The sequence below is a fragment of the Suillus discolor genome, assembly GCF_016758755.1.
Source record: "Suillus discolor strain FC423 chromosome Unknown F5147scaffold_5, whole genome shotgun sequence".
Taxonomy (NCBI): domain Eukaryota; kingdom Fungi; phylum Basidiomycota; class Agaricomycetes; order Boletales; family Suillaceae; genus Suillus; species Suillus discolor.
In genome coordinates, this window is record NW_024541252.1 from 130,337 (window position 1) to 153,022 (window position 22,686).

Here is a 22,686-nt window from a genome sequence, read left to right on the forward strand (position 1 = left end):
ACCGATAACACTTTGACAACTTCGAACGACGAACAGCTGAGATCCGAAGTCCAACCGATATCGTGATGTGACTTGTAAAACTGAGTTTGAAACAAAGTCAACGATAAACTTATTTTTAACTAACGATACACGACAAAATTATGGACGTCAATTCGTCCGCGTCATCCGACAAGTGGCAATCCGTCTAGTACGGACAGCCAAGGATTCCAAATAGCCTGACTTATCGCGACGGAAGACCAGCTGACTCAATAATTCTCACCACCAACATCCCTGGTTGTTCGCTATGGACAGTTTTTTGGTGCACTCTTGCCGAAGCAGCAGCACATCCCATTGGAGTCCGTATGATATTAATGCACAATCGTTCTTAGCTGATAAGGTCAACTGCCCATCCATTCACTTAACAGTGCATCCTTCTCAAATGCGGCTTCCATCCGCAACAGCTCATCATACTGTAGCAGTACCTCAGGTCCTACGCGACCCTCTCACTGGTAAGCTACATGTCTACGGAAGAAAGAAGTACATCTGAGATGAAGAAGCCAGACGCATGCACCACATGGTCTACATGACCACTATTCATTATGTAATAGTGACCACGTGCCATATAAGGTGAGTCGTACACATGAAAGAAGCCATACTAAATTTTAAATACTGGAACCATCAAGTTCCCAAATCGGCCGGTTCGAGTCCTTCCTCTGTTCCTGCACAATCACTAGTATGATTGCTTGTCAAGCCAGGAACTCTGCTGACATGATCTTTGCACGCTCGCTCCCCTCTCACGCTTTATCTGTACGTTCGCTGGGCCTCAAAAGCTCTGCCACCAGCTCCCATATGAGCTTGCACCCTCGTTGAGGTCTAATACGTACTCGAGCTATGTCTGTTTCTGGAACTTTGTATTTGTACTTATCTTGCCCGTGTCGTATAAAATCAGATCTATTATCTATGTTCAGTTCGACAGTTGCACTCTATCGCTGGTTTGAGCTTTCTTTCCAGTCCTAATGACTTCCACAAGTTCGAATTCGCACTCGGGACACACTAGAGATGAAGCAATTCTTGCCGGCTTAGGATACAAGCAGGAGTTTCGGAGGCAGTTTACTCCACTAGAGGTGGGTCCTTATCAGAGCGTTGGGCAGCTTTGACAACGTTCTTGCACAGGTCTTTGGTGTTGCATTCAGCATCGTGGGGCTCCTTCCATCCATTGCGTATGATGCGTCATTCTACCGAGACGAATTGTTCACTGATACACCGTTGTTCAGGTCGGTACTCTTCAATGCCATGCCCAATGGTGGTCCTTCTGCGATGGTTTGGGGTGTAAGGCTTTACATATCAAGAGTCTTGGATGCTGTACTCATTCCGTTACACAGTGGGTGTTTGCCAGCGTTTTTATCATGTGTATCGGGTTGGCCATGGCGGAACTTGCGTCTGCAGCACCAACCTCAGGTGGAGTATGTCCTTTATCCTATCGCCGATATAGACCCGACCTCTCATAAATATCTAGCTTTATTACTGGACCCATTCGCTTGCTTCCCCTCGTTGCCGTAATTTTCTCTCATGGATAGTTGGATGTGAGTATCATCCTTCCTTCCAAACTCGTATCGCTAACACAAGGTATTATGCAGATGCAAATACAATCACGTCTATCGCAGGACTTGGTGAGGAACTCGATGTGCCACGAAAAAAATGTTTATTAAATTACAAAACTAGCCTCAGTAGATTGGGCGTGCGCGGTCCAAATCACAGCGGCAGTTAGCATCGCATCTAATCAAGTATATGTGACAACCAATGCGCAGATCTAGTGAGTTATCTATGTCTTGTCTAGGTGCCAGTTTCTCTTATCCGTCGCAGTGGTATATTTGCAGCGTTAGTTTTGTCCCATGCTGTCCTCGTGAGCCTCGGGACGCAAATCCTAGCAAGACTTCAAAGACTATACATCCTTCTGAACGTATGGTAGGTGTTGTATTTCCGCTTTATCCTAGTTCCTTCAAGTTCACTGCCCGAGGCAGCCTCTGCTTTGTGGTCATTATCGCGCTTCCCATCGCGACGCCATCAGAATTCAGAAACAGCGCTACCTATGCACTCGGGGACTTTACCAACTGTATGTAACGTCTATTATTGTCATCTCATCTGATCATTGTTCTCAGTTAACGGTTGGCCATCTGGATTTGCGTTCATATTGAGTTTATTGGCGCCTCTCTGGACGATAGGTTTGGCCTATCTTTGTCGCTCGCATTTTATTTGACAACGCAACAGGTGGTTATGATTCAAGCGTGCACATGAGTGAGGAGGCATCCAATGCGACTACCGCCATACCATGGGCCATTGTGAGCGAGACTAGAGATACTGTAGCTATAAGACTAATGTCAGCAGGTCGGCTCCATTGCGATATCTGCAGCCCTCGGCTGGGGTACGTGTCACGTTGCCAAATACATTGTTACGAATCTAACAGCTTCCAGGTATCAATGTCACCCTTGCATTTTGCATGGGTAGTGACCTCGAAGGTATCTTGAACAGTCCGATTGGTCAACCTATGGCGCAGATATTTTACAACTCCTTTGGGCAAAAAGGAGCGTTAGCCCTCTGGTCTCTCGTCATCGTGGCACAGTGTGTTCTCCTGACATTGGTCTTCCCATACTGCTCTAAAAGATGAACAGATATATGATGGGATCGAGCTGTCTGCTTGTCGGTTCCCGCCAGACGTTCGCGTTTGCTCGTGATGGTGGTCTACCGTTCTCCCGATACTTTTACCGAATCAATAGCTACACAAGAACGCCAGTCAATACCGTTTGGCTCGATGCTTTTCTCGCTCTTGCGATGGGTCTTCTGGCGTTTGCGAGTACACAGGCTATCAACGCGATCTTTACCCTCGGAGTGACCTCGTCATACGTATCTTACATCACACCGATCGTAACCCGTTTCGCATTCAAGAATGATTTCAAACCCGGTCCATTTAATCTCGGGAAATTTGTAGGTCAGAAAGCAATCGATGTGGTCTTGTACTTATCTCTCTTGCAGAGCTTTCCCGTCGCAGCAATCGCCGTGTTATGGATGGTCTTCATGAACATCGTTTTCTTTTTTCCCACGACCCCACAGACTAATGTGCAAGAGATGAACTATACAGTGGTCGTCCTAGGTGGTTTCATGGGCCTCGCTGTTTTCTGGTATTACTGCCCGGTATACGGAGGAGTACACTGGTTCAATGGACCTGTGTCAAATATAGCATCAGCTGACAAAGGGCGAGATGATGAATCGGCGTCAGAGAAGACGGGGAAAGAGCAAGGAGTAGATGTCTTGATCGTGGACGCATGAGTCTAGTTCTTGATATTATTCAATGATATTATCGAGCAGTATTGTAGTTGTTGTGACACGGATTTTCCCTGCTTTAGTTCCCAGTCGCTCGAAGTCTTCGAAAATACGTAGCGTTAGCTGCAGTAAACGCCCCATGGCTAACATGAACCTTCGAGGGATCATCCATCCATCTCAGAAATCATCAAGAACGCTCGAAACAGAGCTGGAACAACAAACGGACCCCTTCTCTCCGTCTCAATCTCATCGAGACCTCGCTCAGCTTGAAGGCGCTTATACCTTTCTCGCCGTATTTCGTTCTCTACCTCAGCGAGACGAACTTCAAGCTCTGCGTTATCATATTAAACCAAGGCTGGATGCAGCTCAGAACTAGTCACCTGAGAATTTTTGCGCTGGTCGAGATTCGAGGATGTGGCGGGGAGCATCTAAACGGCGCAATGAAGCTACAAGCTCGGTTTCGCGTGCTTGTAAGGCAGTCATTTCCCGCCGGGTATCCCAAAGATCGCGCGTGAGTCGGGATGTTGCATGATTATTGGAGGTTGATCGTGACTTCCCGCGCAGCGATGATGCTACGGTGGTCGAAACAATTCGGGGAGGTGGATCGGGGCACACTGGACGGTTAGGAAGAGATGGGTGCAGCTTGGCGAGATTAAGTGGCGTTCCTTGATTTGCCACATCTGAGCCGAGAGTGCTGGACAGCTGCGCAGGGGTTATTACGGGCTGTTGCTGATGGAGTGGGTTTACGGCTGTACCCTCCATCAGGGCTTTGGAAAAATTGGGGCCTGTGGGATCAGATACGTCCGAGAATTGGTTGGGACCTTCCGGTGTTTCCTGCTGCATATAGACACTGCTAAGACTTTGCTCTTGACACTCCCCAGGCTCCGGGCTTGCTGTATACTGCTCCCTCTTGTCACGATACTGGGGTTCGCAGCTTTCAGTAGTGTCAGCCATATGGCCGTGACGAGGATGCTGACGAGGGTTCTTCGGCAACTCGTGATTCTGGTATTGTATGCCGTAATTTGACAGCCTTGGGGCTCTCCGGGAGCCTGAGCTGTGAGAGCTTGTAGGCGCTTCATACGGTGCCAGTGAGCCCAGGGGAGAGCCTCGCGGATAAAGTGGTGAGCTCACCCATAGAGTTCTCAAGTGGGATTTGAAGGTTGGTAGCTGTTGAGGCCTAACTCAAAAAAGCTGTCAAGACCCAGTCAAAGTAGGTGACCTCTCGCACAACTTGGACACGTCAATTAACTTGGCCCTCTGACGCGTCAGAGTGATTCATTCACGTGACCGTGTCAACTTGCACAAATAGTCAGCGCTAGTCAGCCTACATAAGTCAGGTCATTTCGATATTTAATACGGAAAAATCTGTTCCACCAATCGCGTCGTTGCTCCATTAGCAGCGCACGCACCATCAAACTTCTTTTTGACAAGCGAAAATTATGGGCCTTTTGCTGATCAGGCTGAGCCTCATCAATCGATAACATTGCTGTAATAATACGTACCATAAACCATAACATGAATTCAAGATTAGCGTAGTATAAAAACACGCAAGGTACAGTGCATACTAAGTACACTCGTTACTAACTTGAAGCTCATAACGTGATGCTGGACCCTGCAGGTTGTTATTTCGTCACCCAACAAGGCTCCGCCCCTTCGGCCTGTTCTCGCAATTCTGTTCGGGATCAACTTCCAATGATCGCTTGCATTTGCTATAAAGTATGGGATTTTACCGACCTCTCTAACTTATCAAGCCATGCTTGCCATCGTTCTGCTGCTTGCTCTGCCGTTCTGCAACGCAGAGTCAGCATCCAGTTACGCAGGATCAACCGTCGTTGATTCTTATCCTCCCCCCGGTGCCACCAACACTGCTGTCGACACTTACTTCCCAGATGCATCTCAAGTCGGTTATGCAGGTCCAACGCCTAGTCAGTGTCATGAATCATAATAATGTTGATTCCTGTGTCCTAATAATAATAAAATCAGCTGGTGCTGAACCTGCGGCCATTGTCACTGCAGTCCCGTTCTCTAAGGTCGAAGGCGTATTTCCCTTGTCGAGGCCCAATTCGGCAGACGGCGCAGACACCACTTTCAATGTGATGCGTCACTGGGGCAACTTCGCACCCATGTACTCCGTGGAGTCATTTGGTCTTCCTGATGCATCCCCCGTCATCCCAGAAGGGTGTGGCCTCAATGCTGTACATCTCTTGATGCGCCACGGCGCCCGCTATCCAGCTCCCGATGAGCCTGGGCCTTCTCAGTTCGCTGCTGAAATTCATGCTGCTACATCGAAAAAAGCCTTGAGTGTCACTGGTGATTTAGAATTCTTGGCCACCTGGACATATAAGTTGGCCACGACTATCCTGACTCCTTTCGGCCGTGAATCGATGTACGTTCGTTCTCCTTTGCGATACCTCCACTAACACACCCCTTCATCAGGTTTAGCAATGGGGTTGCCTTCCGCTACAGATATGGCGAGTTGCTTAATGCGTTCACGGACCACCTCCCGGTATTCCGTACCACTTCTATAGATCGCATGGTGGATGCTGCGTGAGCAATTCATTCATATTTCTGCGTGCGCTGTGCTTAACAATGCTATTGGTAGCCTGACCTTTGCTGCGGGCTTTTTTGACGTCAGAACTTACAAGACCGACTATCACCAGGAGATCATCATCCAGGATAACAACTTCAACAACACCCTCGCTCCTTGTGAAGCGTGCCCCAATGCCAATTCGGAGGATATCGGTAACTTCGGTGACACTCAGTCTAGTAAATGGGCGGATATTTATCTCCAAGATGCTCGAAGGCGCTTGCAACCAATGATCAAAGGAGTTAATTTGACCATCCCACTATTGGTTAGCATGCAGGAACTGTGCGCCTTGGAGGTAACCTCATCCTTTATGTGGTCTTTATGGATTTCTGACTTCCTGTAGACCGTGGCCCTCGGATATTCCAAGTTTTGCGACCTTTTCACTGAGGAAGAATGGGAAGGATACGAGTATTACGCCGGTATGTTCCCTCGAATGATCCTTGCTGTCTGCCTTGCTGAGCTCGGCGGTGATATCTATTTGCAGACCTCGGTGAGCACATTGAGTGGTAAACTTGCAGCCTAAGTGACTAATGACTTGATTGTGAACAAAGATTTCTGGTACACCTGTGGACCAGGCAATCCAACAGGAGCAGCGCAGGGCCTTGGCTATGTTCAGGAACTAGTGTCGCGTCTCACCCACACTCCCATCAATGTCTGGAACAGCAGCACCAACGGCACTCTTGACTCGAGCAACATCACATTCCCTCTTGATCAACCTATATACGTGGATTTTACCCACGGCGTAGGCATTGCAAGTGGTATGTTGCCACTTCCTTTCCAATACAAGACTACTGACGGAAGGGCTCAGTCGTCACTGCTCTGAACTTTACTAGTCTAGCTGCAACTGGTCCTCTGCCAACCGACCACATACCCCCTCACCGTGTACGCAGTCTCATAGACCACCGCTTGTCTCTATTTCTGACCAGTCACATCAGTCTTACATTTCTAGCCAGATCGCACCTTTTTCCAGCCAGCTCGTGGCTCAGGTGCTGAGTTGCCCAGCTTCAGAGGAACCAACTCATATCCGGTTCCTTCTGAACGACGCTGTAGTGCCACTGACGGGCATTCATGGTTGCACGGAGGATTCAAACGGTCTCTGCGCGTTGCCCAGCTTCATCAGCGGGATGCATGAACGAATTGGGCAGATCGACTTTGCGCATGATTGCTTCGCCAATTATACCATGCCCAATCCCAACAACATTACCAATGGAAGATACCCCAGTTAAAAGGATGAGCGCTGAGCGCTAAGGGCTCGACTACCCATGAAACGAAAGAGTATGCAGAACGCCTTTATTACGTGGTAAGCTCTAGGCTTACATAGAAATGCCTTTTACGCAAAGACATCGAAATGTAGTAGAAAATCTATAGTCCATTATTGTAAGTATTTCCTTCGTAATATAATTGCTACCTGTGTCGACTTGCACTGGGCTTCCAATTTCAAGTGCTGTAGAAAAATCGCCAATAGCCGGGGAGTATGTGCACAAGGGCAAACCAGAGCTACAATCATGAGTCAGTAGATAGAATTTTCCGACTCGAGATCACTGACGCTATATAGTTTGCACGACTGTTTGTGCGCACTCGCGGTCCTATAAACCATGAATCTCGCCCCGACAATCGTTCCGTATGCCATGAACGCGAGAGAACAGACAAGATCTACCTTCCAAAGTGTGCTAAGGCAGAGTGACCAAAGTGGAATGCCAATCGTCATGGACATGCGTGCAAAGGTAGGGAACAAAGTGACAAGAGTGCGTCTTCCTGCCAATCGATCTCCCTCCTCATCTTTAAAATCTTGTGCATGAATCGTCGTTGCAAACATTACGAAGTTGAAGGCAGCTGCACGTGCCAAAATGTTATCAATGCTGGATCCTGGTTATTGAAATATAGATGTCAGTCAACAAAAAAGCTTGCTTATGACTTCTTCACGTACCAAGCACGATGGTTGTACCTAATTCAAGAATTGTATATGCGATGGCTGTCAATAGGTTCTTCGAAAGCCAAGTCTTATCCCCACCAAACTCATTATACCAGATGCTGAGGGCTTCTAGACAAGCGCTACAAGCAAGAGCCTTGATGCCATACATGGCAGAAAATATCAGGCAGACTGGCAGTAGCAGCCAGCGCACATCCGCCGCATTTTGGACATCTATACGACCAGAAGGGATAGGTCGATGAGGCTTGTTTTTCCGGTCCTCCTCTGGATCCAGCATCTGGTTATATATATCATGTTTCAGGAGGTGCAGCCATATCCATATGATGATGTCCGGAATGCGAGTTACATCGGGATGGGGAGCAGCTGCGAGGGTAGATAGAGTCTGATACACAAAGTGATGTCAAGGAATATACAAGCAACACGTAGGGGCACGCACGATTGGGATAAGAACTGTCAACACATCGGACTTTGTGAACAAGAATAATGTCATGATGTGCCTGCTGATACGGCGACCGCTATCCAGAGCTTGAGACAACATGCTGGTCTGATTGTTTGCTCATTATTGAGCCAGCAGCCCACGATTTTATAGCCCGACGTGCTGTAAAAAAAAACCAAATACTAACCGACATAAAAGTTCACCGGAATGCGTGTGGCAGTGGCGGTAACCCTGCAAACCGAATAGGCTACCCTTCTTTCGACTTCGGTCAAAGGTGACCTCAACTTCCGGGAAACACAAAAGTATTCCCGACCTTGTGCTGTTCACGGCATCAATGAACCTGTGAATAGATCTATTAAATGTTGGTATCTCAAGCAATATATCATTGAGTATCACAATCATCAACATACCACTTTCACATGGGATGATGGGAATGTTTTTGCATTGTTGAGGAAACACCGATCTGTGGCAAGCACACGGGCCTGGTAGCCAAATTAGCTCCGTCACCCGTGATCCTTTCAGGTGAATGGATCTAAGAAAGAATGCACAAGCACAGGTGCAGGAAGCCAAATATGGACCCAGCCTGAGACGGATGATGAAAGAGGTTGCATCATGTGCGGAAGTGAAAGGCAATTTGGTGATTAGTACTGTCGGGACTGCAAATGTTTATGCATTGTTACGATATGCATGTCAACGTTTCAACTGTACTTGTAACTTAACTTACATGTCGGGATCATCAAGAAGCGGTGACCACAGTCTCCGCAGTGACAGTGACTGTATAGTACGTGTAGGAGTCGCTTCGGTTTTGTCCGATCCGAACATTCATGTCGAATAACAAACCGGGATATTTCCTCCCTTGCACAGCTTTCTACATGTTTCTATGTAGATCGTTCCATTACCACCTGTATGCCGCACGCAAATCGTTTCTGGCTATGTAGCCGAAGCGAAATAACTTGGAGGTAACTTCGAATTTCGAAAGTGTATGAGTGATGAAGTGCCTTGAAGTGCTCGGCTCAAAACGTTCCTGAAAACATTGTATGTAGGTACATCTGGTGTAACGTAAGAACGTAATGATAGGACCTCGAAAACCTGCAATGCCGAATTTGCCTGACTTACCCGAGTAGTAGGACGGCGAAAACCTCTTGACCACGAACAAGACAACTTTCTGACGCTCGCCAGCGATGCTCCGTCTACACGAAAGGCGCCACCTAAACTTCAATCAACTCTTACTCAACCTACAGCTCAGGTTGTTCATTACCCATCTCTTTGCTTGTCCAGAATACCCACCATGCTCCTCCGAGTCTAGCTCCTAAGTCAAGTTTCATCAGTGCATGCGGCAGGGTGTGCCGTCCACCGACCAAACTCCACTCATCCATCACCTTCGCTGCCCTCGTCCTTCTCCAGTGATTGAAAGTATGTTTTTGGCGCCCACTCGCTCGTACGGCCACCATCGTCGTTCTCCACTAAAGCCTTCCTTCCCTCCGCCAAATCCATCCTACATTATCTCTCCAACAACACTGGACATGCTTATTCAGCATCAATATCTCCGGCCTCAACCACATCTCCTCAGGTATGGAGAACTTAGAATTGTACTGCTCGTATCTTATCGGTATCATTAATGCATCATCACCAGATATCACAAAACACGAGCCTGCACCAGTACCACCGCGATCATGATTCTCTGTCACACCTGCGAGCTCGCTTTCCAGCCAAAATAATGATTAATCTCCTACAGATTTGAACCTTCTCGCACTCGTGAACGGCAAATTGAACAGCAATGATGGCTTTGACATGTCCGTCTTGGGATCCTTTGTCGAAGATGGACAAGCTTAGAACATAGAGACGTGTCTTTCTAATTTGTTTGGAAATAAATTTTTCGTATGTCTCCATAATGTTCAGTGTTTGCTATATTCAAATTCACTTGCATTTTTCTTGAATCACCTTCCACGTTATGTCGTTTACTAAGTAGAATGAGGCTAAATGAACGATCTAACATTTTCCTGGTGAATGGGCGACAGCAAGTGGTGGGAGATCCTTCAGAGGTCACGTTCTGGCTTGAGGGGTGCCCGTGGGGTTTCGAGGCAGCGCCAGGCTTTGTGTGGTTGGTACATCATGATCGAGTCTCAAAAAATGTTACATTAAGCACACTCAATGGTACACTTGGCAAGGCACAGGCTTCATAGGTGGACAGGAAGTACATAGAAAAAACGTAAGGTGGTAATAAACAGAATCTCTTGTCTAGAGAAGTGCCTTTACCCAAAAACTTCGAGATGCGGTAAAAAAATACAACCTACAATTACAAGCATTCCTTCGTAATATAATACATTGCACTGAGCTTCCCATTTCAAGTGCTGTTGAAAAATCGCCAATAGCCAGGGAGTATGTGCACGAGGGTATACCATAGCTACAGGAAATTCGGAATGAGTCAGTGAGTAGAATTTTCTGACTCGAGATCACTGACGCTGTATAGTTTGCACGATTGTTTGTGGGCATCTGCGGTCCTATAAACCACGAATCTCGCCCCAACAATCGTTCCGTACGCTATGAATGCGATAGAAGAGACGAGATCTACCTTCCAAAGTCTGCTGAGGAAGAGTGACCAAAGGGGGATGCCAATCATCATAGACACACGTGCAAAGGCAGGGAACAAGGTGACAAGAGTGCGTCTTCCTGCCAATCGATCTCCCTCCTCATCTTTGAAATCTTGTGCGTGAATCGTCGTTGCAAACACTACAGAGCTGAAGGCGACTGCATGTACCCAAATGTTATCAATGCTAGACCCTGGTTATTAAAATATAAACGCCAGTCAGCGAAAAAGCTTGCTTATGTCCTCTGGCACGGCCCACGTACCAATCACGGCCGTTGCGCCCAGTTCAATAGTCGCATATGCGAAAGTTGTCAATAAATTCTTCGAAAGACCAGTCTCATCGCCGCCAAACTCATTGTACCAGATACTGAGGGCTTCTAGGCAAGCGCTACAAGCAAGAGCCTTGATGCCATACATGGCAGAAAATATCAGGCAGACTGGCAGTAGCAGCCAGCGCACATCTGCCGCATTTTGGGCAGTGATAAGACCGGCAGGGAGAGGGCGATAAGGCTTGTTTTTGCGGTCCTCCTCTGGATCCTGGATCTGGTTACATATGTCATGTTTCAGGAGGTGCAGCCATATCCATATGATGATGTCCGGAACGCGAGTTACATTTGGATGGGGAGCAGCTGCGAGGGTAGATAGAGTCTGACCAATGTCAGGGAATATACAAGCAACATGTAGGGGCACGCACGATTGGGATAAGAACTGTCAACACATCGGACTTCGTGAACAAGAATAATGTCATGATGTGCCGGATGATACGACGACCACTCTCTAGGGCTTGAGACAGCATGGTCTGATTGTTTGCTCATTTTTGAGCCGGCAGCCAACACTTATATAGCCCGACGTGCTGCTAAAGACTTGAAGTTACCAAATAACTAGCATGAAAACTCACCGAAATACGCATGGCAGTGGCAGTGACCATACAAGCCAAATAGGTCACCCTCAGGCCGCCAGGCTTGCTTCCGCGAGATACAAAAGCATTCCCGACCTTGTGCAGTTCACGTAAGTATCCAAGCATGTCACGAGCAGAATACTGCACCCCAAGTAAGGTACTAGCTAGTATAAAGCTAATGGCCAGAGTCGTTCATCTCCATTTTCAAAAATCGGTGCAGAGTAGTTCTTCATAAGAACCGCAAAGGATGTTTTTCCGCCAAAAAGTGAAATTACAATCCAGGGGCTTCACAGAATACAGAATTATAGTGTTTTCAATAAACGCTCACTGGACACGTTGAACTCAATTGGTAAATTTGTATGTATTTGCTTGGCGTAACTTGCACGCTGTGGCGTTGGAGCGATATGGGCTCGAAGACAACGACACCGATCGGCGAAGAATGTTCTCGGTCGAATGATAGGGTAAAAGTCAAAACACGCTGCACGAAGTTTTATCAATCGCACGTCATGCACTAAGCCTTGTTGGGGCAATCATACTGCATGTATTCTGAGCTGATAGTGAGCTTCATTCTTAGATCCTGTGACATCCCAATCATTAGTCAATCTCGGGCACAAGGCTCCCAATTGGAGTGTAGCTCCGACTTCATTGGTAGATATTGCACAGATACACTACATGAATTCCCCATCTTCCCTGCGGGATTTTTGCTGTATCCACGTGAACTATGTCGTCCATGAGGCTTTTTGACGGCAGACATGAACTTTGTCTCTACAAGGTATGGTATAGCTGACAAGGCCAATCTTACCAATATCTCCCAGTGGAATAGGCTCGGACACGTGGTGGACGATAGGTTACAGTTCAATTCGCCGACTGATCTGAAGCCCATCATCACTCTTTTACCAGGCCAAGGTCGGCCCATGCTACTCGAGTCTCAGTCTGCAAGCAAGGGAATTGTGTCGAGAGAGTGACACGGTTTGACAGGTATGCCTGTAATGCTAGATCAAACCGTAACCTGTCGTCCACTATACGGACAGATTTTGTTGTCTTGTTATCCGCATATCAGGTGAATACAATCCTCGCGAAAAAAAATCACCACCAAACCTCACTCATTTATCAGTTCCTGCTATTCTCTTGAACGATGCAGTGCACTGAGGCGACAGAATTACAGACTGAGGCGCACCAGCTCCTCATTGCCATGGAGCTTTCTAGGGAAATCGTCTAATTGTCTCGTGAGTCTCGCTCATCAGAAAGGTGTGTGTGAATAGGCGTTATAATTACAGTACGCGATAGGCCAGTTCTTCAGAGGGTAACATGCCCAATATGCCACTAAGATGGTACGGATTCTTCAGGAGAGCTAGCAGCAGCTACCTGAGTTGTTGGGAACACTGGCAAGTATAGGATCTGACTCTCCGCGCACCGCTCTATATGGTCTTGCGGCTGATGAGGAAACCATTCTCCTAAGCATCATGAGCCTCACGTACTCCCGAAACCCTTGACATCCAGAAATGGCACGATCGTCACCCTCCCAGTCAACAAGTCAGCTCTGAAACAACGTGAGGCAGCGAACATTATGCGACTCCCCGTGCTACAAAGACCTCCATGGCATCGACGCATGACATTTCATACTTGGTATATACTTGTACGTTTTGTCTACCATATCACCCCAACGAACATAAAACACGCTCAATGTTTGAAGAGAACAACTAGATATGATCAATACCTGAGACATGAAACACCCTATAGAAATATGATAAGAGACGGCGGGGCGACCTTTCATGAATGTTATCTCCAGTGCGTGTGTCTCCAGTCTCATCATCATGCACTTAGTTTAGCATCTTGCTCAATGAGTTCGAGGGCAATTGCAGAACGAGGCTTGATAGAACACTTGAAGGGTTTAGGGTGGCTGGGAGCGTGTATATTCAGACCGGCGTCGGGCGTGACAAAATATGCGACATACCTGGATGTACCTGATGATGGATCGACTTCAGGTGTAATCTCAACGCCATGCTCGACAACCTTTGAAATGTCAAACACGGCCAGTGACATTACAGTAGATATCCAGATGAAGGCATCGGCGAGGTGGAGACCTGTCGATGTCCAATGAAAAGTTAGTGGCCCAAATACCTGTTTGTCGATTGATGCGAGTCGGGCACACCTGGACAAATACTGTGGAGCAGAAAGTTAGCATTCCGCTCAAAACCCACACTATACCTACCGTCTACCGAATCCGAAGCAGGCTGTGCGAGGCTCCGTCTCGGGTTTCTTTCCATCCTTAGCCAAGAAGCGTTCAGGATTGAATTGTGAGGGGTTAGCATATGTCCGTGGATCGTTGAGCATGAACCTGTCACAATTAAGAACATTATATTCTGTTCATCATTCGAAGAGGAGAACTAACCAAATGTTAGGTAAGACTATGGAGCCTTTTGGAATATAGTACCCGTCATGGATATCGTCTTCAGTTACACGGTGGGGGAAACCTGTCATCAAGATACCCATCATCAAATAGTAGTGTCATAAATGAGATCTCAATACCTGTAGGAGCGACAACGTGCCAACGAAGGATTTCTTTGACAAGGGCGTCAGTATAGGGGAGAGAGTCGCGGTCAGCAAAGGTGGGAAAACGGTCAGGACCGACAACTGCATCTATTTCAGCCTGAGCTTTCTTCTGCACATCAGGGAAAAGTGTCATAGCTAGAAAAAGCGAGTATATTGCAGAAACAGTCTGAGGAAATAGGTTAGGTGCTCTCAAAAGATGTTATCGGGAGGGACGAACCGTGTCAGTACCGCTGGCGCATAGGGACAAAGCAGACCATTTCACGACATGTTCCTCTTCCGCAGACACATCACTGCCTTCCAAGAGGTTCGAGGTAAAAGACACGGGGGCGATGCCAGCAACCTGTAAAATTTGAACTTTAATGCATGATTTCAAACCTGAAAAACTGTAAATTGATCACCATCTGGTCCTTGACGAACTTGTGGGGTGCAGAGACCATCTCTTCGAGGGTCCCGCGCCATTCATGTGCTATGCGCTTGAAGCCAGCACCGGGGAACCACGCGGGGACCTTTGCCACTAAGATTGTCAGGTCATCAAAAGCCAGCGCAAACGTCAGAATAATATAGCTCACAGAATGGTAAAATATCGACCATAAAGGCACCAGGAGCCGATCCCTGCGAGGCTTGGGTTGTAACGCGATTTGCAAGGTTGACGAAGGGATCATTGTTCTTTTGAACTTCATAACCATGAGAGATGCGCAGAATGACAGCGCCAACGGTGCTATAGTAAAAATTAGGGATAACATCACTACAAGAATAAATAATACATACCGTCGGACATGTTCCTGCAGTTGGTCGGGTTTCGCAAGCACACGCTTCAGGAATCGATGAGTCTCGACCTCCTTGATCACGTTGTATATGTCCACTGCGGCGCAGGTACCCATGACTTTATGGAAGTGTCTGCGGAACATGCGGAAACGATCACCATAAGGCTGTAAAGGCAAAGAGGTCTTCCAGCCAACGAGTTCGCCGGTCATAGGAATAACAGGACGGTCAGAGTAAACAGTACTTTTACTGTCCATCATATCCATTGCAGTCTTGACAGAGTTTAGCACAATGATGTGCTGACCCAGAATCTCGATATGCGTGATATCACCTGCAGAAAAGACTTTTGAGAATGCATGATTTCGGAAAAAAGGGAGGTACTCACCATATTTCTGACCCCACTCAGTGAATGTGACCCAGGGCTTGATGCGAGGCATATCTAAAATATTGCCAATGAGAGGCCACCTCCGGGGACCAGGTGGATAAGGTGCAGGATTCTTTTTGATGACTACCTGCTTTACCAGATAGACTCCGGCTGTAACACCGGTAAGGCATAGTAGGTCCAGCCAAGTAATATTGGTGATTGTCAACATGGTCTCCTGCTGGTGAAGGATGAGCGACTCAAGAACAGGAATGTAGAGCAAATTGATTGCTAGATAAGAACAAGAGCCCGGGGGAAATTAAAATATCCAATATTAACTGGACGAACTTCTCGATACGTAAGTACCGAGGCCAAACCTCTATCATAGCGAGAGGCTGCGACTCTCTCATACATACTTGTACGTCTTGTCTACCATATGTGGGGTATCGCCCCAACGAACATAAAGAAGCTAAGACAACGCTCAGTGTTTGAAGAGAACAACTAGATATTATCAATACCTAAGAAACGAAACATCCTAGAGAAATATAATAAGAGACGGCTGTAAGGTTTGAAATTTGAAATTTGAACATCCTCTGCTCGAAGCTGTCCACGTGACTCGCCGCATCACTCTTCGTATCCGAGCCATGCCGCTTTCCACTTTCTTTCATTTAAACTTACCTTGTGCTCTCAACGCCACTCCCTTCTGCGTCCGTTTTCTCATAATCGTTCGGTCTAGCTTATACCCGAGGACCCTTACCATTTCGCGTTTATAGACAGTCCATGTACTCTCATAACTAAAGAAGAATCTCATGCGCTGATTCCCCACTTCAGAACACGTCCGAACACTCTCAAAGTCCCTTTCCGTTGTCACTCTGCCGTCTAACTGTACCTCTCTCAAGTCCATCATTAGTTCACTTTCCCCTCTCGTACTCGATACCAGCCTTACACGGCGGAACGACAAGACCAAGAACCATACCTCAGTGTTTGGAGATAACGACTGAGGTATGAGGAAACGAAACGATGCATATCAAGTATGCAAGCCCACGCGATAAGTAGAAAAAGGAAAAGTGGTATGAAATGATGACGACGATCCTATATCTAACAACCTGTCCTCTTATAAATGTTATCACCAGTGCGTGTCTCCAGTCTCATCATCGTGGACTTAGTAGTTAGCATCTTGCTCAATAAGCTCGAGGGCAATTGCGGAGCGAGGCTTGATAGAACACTTGAAGGGCTTAGGGTGGCTGGGAGTGTGTATATTCAAACTAGCGCGGAACGCCGTGACAAAATATGCGACATACCTGGATGAAGCTGTGGATGGATCGACTGCAGGTGTGATCTCAACGCCATGCTCGACGACCTTTGAAATATCAAACGCAGCCAGTGACATTGCAGTAAATATCCAAATGAAGGCATCGGCGAGGTGGAGGGCTGTCAATGTTCAATGAAACGTTAGCAGCTCAGATATTTGTCTGTCGATTGACGCGAGTCTAACACACCTGGGCAAATACTATGGAGCAAGAAGTTAACATCCACGCTCAAAACCTGCTATATCCTTACCGTCTACCGAATCCGAAGCAGGCCGTGCGAGAGTCCATCTCAGGTTCCTTTCCATCCTTAGCTAAGAAGCGTTCAGGATTGAATTGCGAGGGGTTAACATATGTCCGTGGATCATTGAGCATGAACCTGTCGCAACTCAGAACATTTTATTCTGTTCATCATTCGAAGGGGAGGACTAACCAAATGTTAAGCAAGATTATGGAGCCTTTTGGAATATAGTACCCGTCATGGATATCATCTTTAGTCACACAGTGAGGGAGACCTGTCATTGAGATACCCGTGATCAAATAGTGGTGTCATCAACGAGATCTCAATACCTGCAGGAGAGACAACGTGCCAGCGGAGGATTTCTTTGACAAGGGCATTAGTATAGGGGAGGGAGTCGCGGTCGGCAAAGGTGGGAAAACGGTCAGGACCGACAACTGCATCTATTTCAGCCTGAGCTTTCCTCTGCACATCAGGAAAAGTGTCATAGCTAAAAAAAGCGAGTATAATGCAGCAATAGTCTGAGGAAATAGGTTAGGTGCTCTCAAAAGATGTTATAGGGAAGCACAAACCTGTATCGGTACCACCGGTGATTAGGGAAAAGGCAGACCACTTCACACCGTGATCCTCTTCCGCAGACACATCACTGCCTTCCAAGAGAGTCGAGGTAAAAGACACAGGGGCGATGCCAGGCAACCTGGAAGATTTGAACTACAATACATGATCGCAAAACTGTCAATTGGTCACCATTTGGTCCTTGACGAACTTGTGGGGTGCAGAGACCATCTCTTCAAGGTTCTCACGCCCTTTACGTGCCATGCGCTTGAAGCCAGCACCGGGGAACCAGGCGGGGACCTTTGCCACTAAGATTTCCAGGTCATCAGAAGCCAGCGCAAACGTCAGAATAATATAGCTCACAAAATGGCAAGATGTCAATCATAACGGCACTGGGAGCTGCGGCCTGCGAGGCATGGGTTGTAACGCGGTTTGCAAGGTCAATGAAAGGATCATTGTTCTCTTGCACTTCATAACCATGAGAGATGCGCAGAATGACAGTGCCAACAGTACTATAGTAAAATTTAAGATGGTATCACTGCGAGGATAAATAATACATACTGTCGAATATGCTCCTGCAGTTGGTCGGGTTTTGCGAGCACACGCTTCAGAAACCGGCGAATTTCAACCTCCTCGCTCATATTGTATACTTCCACTGCGGCACGAGTTCCAATGACCTGATGGAAGTTCCTACGCTGCAGGCGAAAACGGTCACCATAAGCCATGAAAGGCAAAGCGTTCTTCCAGCCAACAAGTTCGCCAAGTATAGGAAGAACAGGACGGTCAGAGTACACAATGCTTTTACTGTCCATCGTTTCCATTGCAACCTTGACAGAGTTCAGCACAATGATGTGCCGACCCAGAATCTTGATATGCGTGATATCACCTGCAGAAAATGTTTTTGAAAATGCGTGACTTCGGAAAAAGGAAGGCACTCACCATACTTCTGACCCCACTCAGTAAATGTGAGCCAGGGCTTGACGCGAGGCATGTCTAGAATATTGCCAATGAGAGGCCACCCTTGGGGACCAGGTGGATAAGGTGCAGGATTCTTCTTGATGACCACCTGCCTTACCAGATAGACTCCGGCTGTAACACCAGTAAGGCATAGTAGGTCTAGCCAAGTAACGTTGGTGGTTGTCAACATGGTCTACTACTTGCAAAGGATCGAGCAACTCAAGAACGGGGATGTCACGAGCGAATTGATTGCTAGATAAGAACAAAAGGTGACGTACTTAATCAAGTTGCTTATTTGTACATGCTGTTTTGTCATCTCCGGCGGTTGGACCAGATACCGACTGCAAGGGAAACCCGAGGCCAAACCTCTATAGCGAGAGGCTGCAACTCTCTCATATAGGATCGAGGACAACCACAACTTCGCAGATTACGAACCTACCGCTGCTCTAGGACCCCTGGCACTTCCGAGGTCTTACCAGTGTTCGGCCCACTTGGCACCATACGAGTATAACTAAGTCAACTTACGTTGATACATTGATGTAATTCTCAACTCTTGCTTGGAGACTTCGGCTCGTTCAAAGTCACGGTTGTCCTTGCAGTTCTGCAACTCGTAGCGTACTAGTATGGCTACAAGGACTACTGCAGCCTCCAAGTTACACTTACAACCAAACGTGGACGACTCCGAGGAGATTCTTGCCAAGTTGGGATACAAGCAGGAGTTTCACAGGGCATTCACTCCACTAGAGGTAGGCTTGCCAATGACTCAAACACACGCGTAATCAAACCCATTGTACAGGTGTTTGGAGTTGCATTCAGCTATATAGGGCTACTCCCTTCTATAGCGTAAGCTACCGCTCCGACACACTGAGCATAGCTTGTTTACTGATAAAGCTACTCAGATCGGTGCTCTTCTATGCCGTCCCAAATGGCGGGCCTCTCGCGATGGTCTGGGGGGTAAGTGTTGATATTCATATGCGAAGAGTACTCTCTCATAAAGTTTCATACTCTTCCTCTGCGCAGTGGGCGATCGCCAGTGGTTTTATCATGTGCATTGGACTAGCAATGGCAGAACTCGCGTCAGCGGCGCCTACTTCCGGTGGTGTATGTCCTAGACTGTCGTCGTCACAGACTTGACTCAACAAAGTTTAGCTATATTATTGGACTTACTCACTTGCCTCTCCACGGCGTCGCAATTTTTTGGCATGGATAGTTGGCTGTAAGTCCCATGTTTGAGTTTGATGTGATATACAACCCGTGCTGACCTCCGCAGATTCAAATACCATACAGTCCATCACAGCAGTCGGTAACAAGTTCTCTTCATTCCTTCAAACGACCTGTTTCTGATATCATGGGGCTAGCTTCTGTGGACTGGGCTTGCGCAATTCAGATCACTGCAGCAGTCGGTATCGCTTCTGACCAGGCGTATGCAACGACCAACGAGCAGCTCTAGTGAGCCCGTCCTCTTCCCGACATCACACCCTTTATGATTGTCTGTCACCAGCGGCATATATGCAGCGTTGGTGTTATCACATGCCATCCTCGTTAGCCTTGGTACCAAATTCTTGGCAAGACTGCAGAGATTATACATCTTGTTGAATGTGTGGTGAGTATTATGCATTCCTCTCTAATCGTTTTTCGAACATTCCTGGAGCCTCTGCTTCATAGTCATCATTGTGCTCCCGATCGCAACGCCATCGCAATACCGAAACAGCGCGAGTTTTGCGCTAGGGAGCTTTACAACTTGTATGTATTATGTACCAGTTAAAATCGCGGCTCACGATCAGTTGTAGTGGACGGCTGGCCATCAGTGTTTGCATTCATTTTGAGCTTAATGGCTCCTCTGTATACAATAGGTTAGAACATCTTATTCTGAGTTGTCTATTCGCGTTCTCAACCCACCAGGGGGTTATGATTCTAGCGTGCATATGAGCGAGGAAGCCTCAAATGCCGCTACCGCGATACCATGGGCAATTGTAAGTAACACTAGAAAATGAGCGATTATCCAGCTTACCCTAGTTAGATTAGTTCCATTGCCATGTCAGCCATCCTTGGCTGGGGTATGTGGAATGATATACAACATCGCTATAATCTTGAGGTCATTTTCTTATCTAGGAGTCAACGTCTCTCTTGCCTTTTGCATGGGCACTGACCTCAACGCCATCCTAACTAGTCCCATAGGCCAGCCCATGGCGCAGATCTTGTATAATTCACTCGGAAAGAGTGGAGCCTTAGCTCTCTGGTGTTTCGTTATTTTAGCGCAGTACGGTTTGTCGACATGCAGTACGTCCATAGACTAATCGCAGAGCAGGTACATGATGGGGTCCAGCTGTCTCCTGGTCGGCTCTCGCCAGACCTTTGCATTTGCTCGCGATGGAGCCCTCCCATTTTCACAGTATCTATACCAGATCAATGGCTATACAAGAACACCAGTTAATACAGTCTGGTTTGACGCTGCCCTTGCTCTCGCAATCGGACTTTTGGCGTTTGCAGGCACTCAGGCTATCGATGCGGTATTCACAATTGCTGTCACCGCATCATATGTCTCTTACATAACGCCAATCGCGACTCGCTTTGTGTTCAAGAACGATTTCAAACCTGGCCCATTTAATCTTGGGAGACTGGTCAGTCGAGCTGTAGTAATATCGCGGTATTCCTGCTGATTTCCTCCTGCAGAGTTTTCCTATCGCTACGATCGCTGTATCGTGGATGGTCTTCATGATCATCATTTTCTTCTTCCCTTCCACCGCGCAAATAAATGCCCAGGCGATGAACTATACAGTCGTTGTCCTGGGAGGATACATGTCGCTTTCTGTTTTCTGGTATTACTGCCCAGTATATGGTGGTGTGCACTGGTTCAACGGACCTAAATCCAACTTCGCACCTGCTATCAAAGGTGGAGATGAGGATTCGGTGTGTGCGAGGAAGGAAAATCGTGATACAGATCTTTCTGGATCAGCAGTAGATTCATAAGTCGTATTCGCGTGCCGTCATTAAGCACCAGCTGGTATATATACTACAGTAACTATAATTCAACACAAGATGTGCAGTGGATTCCAAATTTCATACGAATGATCATCCCATATTTCAAGCCGATTGCTCATTAGAGGCTCGTGCAATCTTCTCCGACTCCGTTGCCTCCGCGTTCCTATAGCCATCGGTGTTCTTAGCAGCCTTGTGGAGTAACAGTCCGCTGAGTGTTGCGAAAAGGACTGCGAACCATGGAAGGATCGCACATAGTCGCACTTTGTACATTTCGTTTAGCACGGAGATCGAATACTATAACTGGGTTAAAATACGCACGGTAGCTCTGCTTACTATATTCAGGTGAGACACCGATACTTTGCTCGAACTGCTGAATGTCGCTTTGAGGTAATGCAACACCGCCCACAGTTGCTGTGATTTTGGTTGATCCAGTGGCGAAGAGAACATCACACGCGATAACAGTAGCCAAAAGCCACAGGGCGCCAAACAATATGAGAAAGGCTTGGAGGCGCAAAAGGCGCTGTTTTCTCCCGATTGATGAAATTTGGGAGAAAGTTGAGACGAGGGAGAGGATTGTCAAAAGTGCGCAGACTGCCGCCATGACAGCGCAAACCGAGTAGATGTCTCGAGAGGAGCGTCAAATAAGCCCATTGCGTGTCTCACAAGCACCTTACCATGATAGTTAATATCCACAATGGCGCCATCAGGGGCCACGCTCCTAATGTATGAGCTTTCTTGGTCGGACCTTCATTGGGACTCTTCAATTCAGTCCTTGTGGAAGTTACAGTCTTCACTCACTTCACTAGAGCATTGATCACAACCGAGAACCCCACAACCGAGAACGCAAATGTCAGAAAGAGCGAGACGAGGAGTAAAATTTTGGCCATGGTCATATGGTATGAGAGAGTGGCGTGGTAGTGGCTACAGTGCGGTGCAGTTACGAACAAGTTACGAATGTATCATAAAAGCAGGAATGTTATATCACCTCTGAAAGATCTGAACTATGTAGATCCGCTCCTTGGGCGCAATGAAAAGTCACGCTAAATATCATCGTGACTTGGCACTAGTCCCAAAAACTATCATGTGTTGTTTGCCTTTTGTAAATATCAGAACGCAGATACCCATTACAGTAAAAAAATAAGATCCGATCATCACTCAGACATGACCGCTCGCTTCTAGTTAAGGGAGATAATGATGATGATGCATGTGCTTATCCAGATCCTATACTGGCGTTGA

The 22,686-nt window shown here is 47.2% G+C and overlaps 9 protein-coding genes across 9 annotated transcripts; 3 read left to right on the top strand and 6 right to left on the bottom strand.

Moving 5' to 3' along the window:
• The first annotated feature begins 803 nt into the window (after nt 1-803).
• F5147DRAFT_299029 (amino acid/polyamine transporter I) lies at nt 804-3,641 on the top strand. The gene is made up of 15 exons (XM_041429098.1): nt 804-1,103; nt 1,153-1,199; nt 1,254-1,308; nt 1,362-1,442; nt 1,496-1,562; nt 1,617-1,649; nt 1,702-1,792; nt 1,843-1,944; nt 2,001-2,092; nt 2,139-2,201; nt 2,248-2,318; nt 2,365-2,401; nt 2,451-2,598; nt 2,649-2,961; nt 3,010-3,641. The coding sequence occupies exons 1-15, from the start codon at nt 996-998 to the stop codon at nt 3,301-3,303; spliced, it is 1,602 nt and encodes a 533-aa protein (XP_041297916.1). The 5' UTR covers nt 804-995; the 3' UTR covers nt 3,304-3,641.
• F5147DRAFT_567517 (uncharacterized protein) lies at nt 3,462-4,059 on the bottom strand (the record flags this gene model as incomplete). The annotated part of the gene is made up of 2 exons (XM_041430859.1): nt 3,462-3,628; nt 3,678-4,059. 2 exons carry the CDS (start codon nt 4,057-4,059, stop codon nt 3,462-3,464), a joined length of 549 nt encoding a protein of 182 aa, XP_041297917.1.
• Nucleotides 4,060-4,887: 828 nt separating this feature from the next.
• F5147DRAFT_299098 (histidine phosphatase superfamily) lies at nt 4,888-7,381 on the top strand. The gene is made up of 9 exons (XM_041429099.1): nt 4,888-5,222; nt 5,281-5,683; nt 5,734-5,844; nt 5,900-6,179; nt 6,228-6,303; nt 6,369-6,374; nt 6,436-6,642; nt 6,693-6,766; nt 6,820-7,381. Exons 1-9 carry the CDS (start codon nt 5,051-5,053, stop codon nt 7,108-7,110), a joined length of 1,620 nt encoding a protein of 539 aa, XP_041297918.1. The 5' UTR covers nt 4,888-5,050; the 3' UTR covers nt 7,111-7,381.
• Nucleotides 7,004-8,352, bottom strand: F5147DRAFT_833359 (UbiA prenyltransferase family; the record flags this gene model as incomplete). The annotated part of the gene is made up of 4 exons (XM_041443857.1): nt 7,004-7,381; nt 7,431-7,750; nt 7,812-8,196; nt 8,251-8,352. 4 exons carry the CDS (start codon nt 8,350-8,352, stop codon nt 7,322-7,324), a joined length of 867 nt encoding a protein of 288 aa, XP_041297919.1. The 3' UTR covers nt 7,004-7,321.
• Nucleotides 8,353-10,420: 2,068 nt separating this feature from the next.
• On the bottom strand, nt 10,421-12,018 carry F5147DRAFT_670776 (UbiA prenyltransferase family). Its single transcript, XM_041435553.1, has 4 exons — nt 11,883-12,018; nt 11,532-11,831; nt 11,101-11,485; nt 10,421-11,031 (listed from the first exon to the last, which is right to left on the bottom strand). The coding sequence occupies exons 2-4, from the start codon at nt 11,631-11,633 to the stop codon at nt 10,676-10,678; spliced, it is 843 nt and encodes a 280-aa protein (XP_041297920.1). The 5' UTR covers nt 11,634-11,831; nt 11,883-12,018; the 3' UTR covers nt 10,421-10,675.
• A 1,529-nt stretch (nt 12,019-13,547) lies between these two features.
• Nucleotides 13,548-15,672, bottom strand: F5147DRAFT_811123 (cytochrome P450; the record flags this gene model as incomplete). The annotated part of the gene is made up of 11 exons (XM_041443449.1): nt 15,436-15,672; nt 15,057-15,381; nt 14,858-15,006; nt 14,687-14,802; nt 14,506-14,628; nt 14,265-14,454; nt 14,128-14,209; nt 13,948-14,073; nt 13,888-13,898; nt 13,690-13,819; nt 13,548-13,635 (listed from the first exon to the last, which is right to left on the bottom strand). Exons 1-11 carry the CDS (start codon nt 15,641-15,643, stop codon nt 13,548-13,550), a joined length of 1,548 nt encoding a protein of 515 aa, XP_041297921.1. The 5' UTR covers nt 15,644-15,672.
• A 773-nt stretch (nt 15,673-16,445) lies between these two features.
• On the bottom strand, nt 16,446-18,658 carry F5147DRAFT_811132 (cytochrome P450; the record flags this gene model as incomplete). Its single annotated transcript, XM_041443450.1, has 11 exons — nt 16,446-16,655; nt 16,713-16,842; nt 16,911-16,921; nt 16,972-17,097; nt 17,152-17,233; nt 17,289-17,477; nt 17,529-17,667; nt 17,704-17,819; nt 17,875-18,023; nt 18,073-18,397; nt 18,451-18,658. 11 exons carry the CDS (start codon nt 18,656-18,658, stop codon nt 16,574-16,576), a joined length of 1,557 nt encoding a protein of 518 aa, XP_041297922.1. The 3' UTR covers nt 16,446-16,573.
• A 433-nt stretch (nt 18,659-19,091) lies between these two features.
• On the top strand, nt 19,092-21,438 carry F5147DRAFT_566969 (amino acid/polyamine transporter I; the record flags this gene model as incomplete). The annotated part of the gene is made up of 15 exons (XM_041430830.1): nt 19,092-19,214; nt 19,265-19,311; nt 19,368-19,422; nt 19,489-19,569; nt 19,618-19,684; nt 19,739-19,771; nt 19,827-19,917; nt 19,970-20,071; nt 20,120-20,211; nt 20,259-20,321; nt 20,371-20,441; nt 20,489-20,525; nt 20,581-20,728; nt 20,777-21,089; nt 21,142-21,438. 15 exons carry the CDS (start codon nt 19,092-19,094, stop codon nt 21,436-21,438), a joined length of 1,620 nt encoding a protein of 539 aa, XP_041297923.1.
• A 114-nt stretch (nt 21,439-21,552) lies between these two features.
• F5147DRAFT_768424 (uncharacterized protein) lies at nt 21,553-22,337 on the bottom strand (the record flags this gene model as incomplete). Its single annotated transcript, XM_041440970.1, has 4 exons — nt 21,553-21,710; nt 21,769-22,074; nt 22,125-22,195; nt 22,249-22,337. The coding sequence occupies 4 exons, from the start codon at nt 22,335-22,337 to the stop codon at nt 21,553-21,555; spliced, it is 624 nt and encodes a 207-aa protein (XP_041297924.1).
• Between the last annotated feature and the right edge of the window lie 349 nt (nt 22,338-22,686).

Bases quoted from the DNA above. Each gene is read 5' to 3' on its own strand.
- F5147DRAFT_670776 (XM_041435553.1), bottom strand. From the start codon at position 11,633: ATGCTGTCTCAAGCCCTAGAGAGTGGTCGTCGTATCATCCGGCACATC. The intron at 11,486-11,531 runs GTGCGTGCCCCT...GACATTGGTCAG, and splicing joins TGACAGTTCTTATCCCAATC to ACTCTATCTACCCTCGCAGC. The intron at 11,032-11,100 runs GTACGTGGGCCG...TTTAATAACCAG, and splicing joins GGGCGCAACGGCCGTGATTG to GGTCTAGCATTGATAACATT.
- F5147DRAFT_299098 (XM_041429099.1), top strand. From the start codon at position 5,051: ATGCTTGCCATCGTTCTGCTGCTTGCTCTGCCGTTCTGCAACGCAGAG. The intron at 5,223-5,280 runs GTCAGTGTCATG...TAATAAAATCAG, and splicing joins TTATGCAGGTCCAACGCCTA to CTGGTGCTGAACCTGCGGCC. The intron at 5,845-5,899 runs GTGAGCAATTCA...TGCTATTGGTAG, and splicing joins GATCGCATGGTGGATGCTGC to CCTGACCTTTGCTGCGGGCT.
- F5147DRAFT_299029 (XM_041429098.1), top strand. From the start codon at position 996: ATGACTTCCACAAGTTCGAATTCGCACTCGGGACACACTAGAGATGAA. The intron at 1,793-1,842 runs GTGAGTTATCTA...TATCCGTCGCAG, and splicing joins ACAACCAATGCGCAGATCTA to TGGTATATTTGCAGCGTTAG. The intron at 1,945-2,000 runs GTAGGTGTTGTA...TGCCCGAGGCAG, and splicing joins TACATCCTTCTGAACGTATG to CCTCTGCTTTGTGGTCATTA.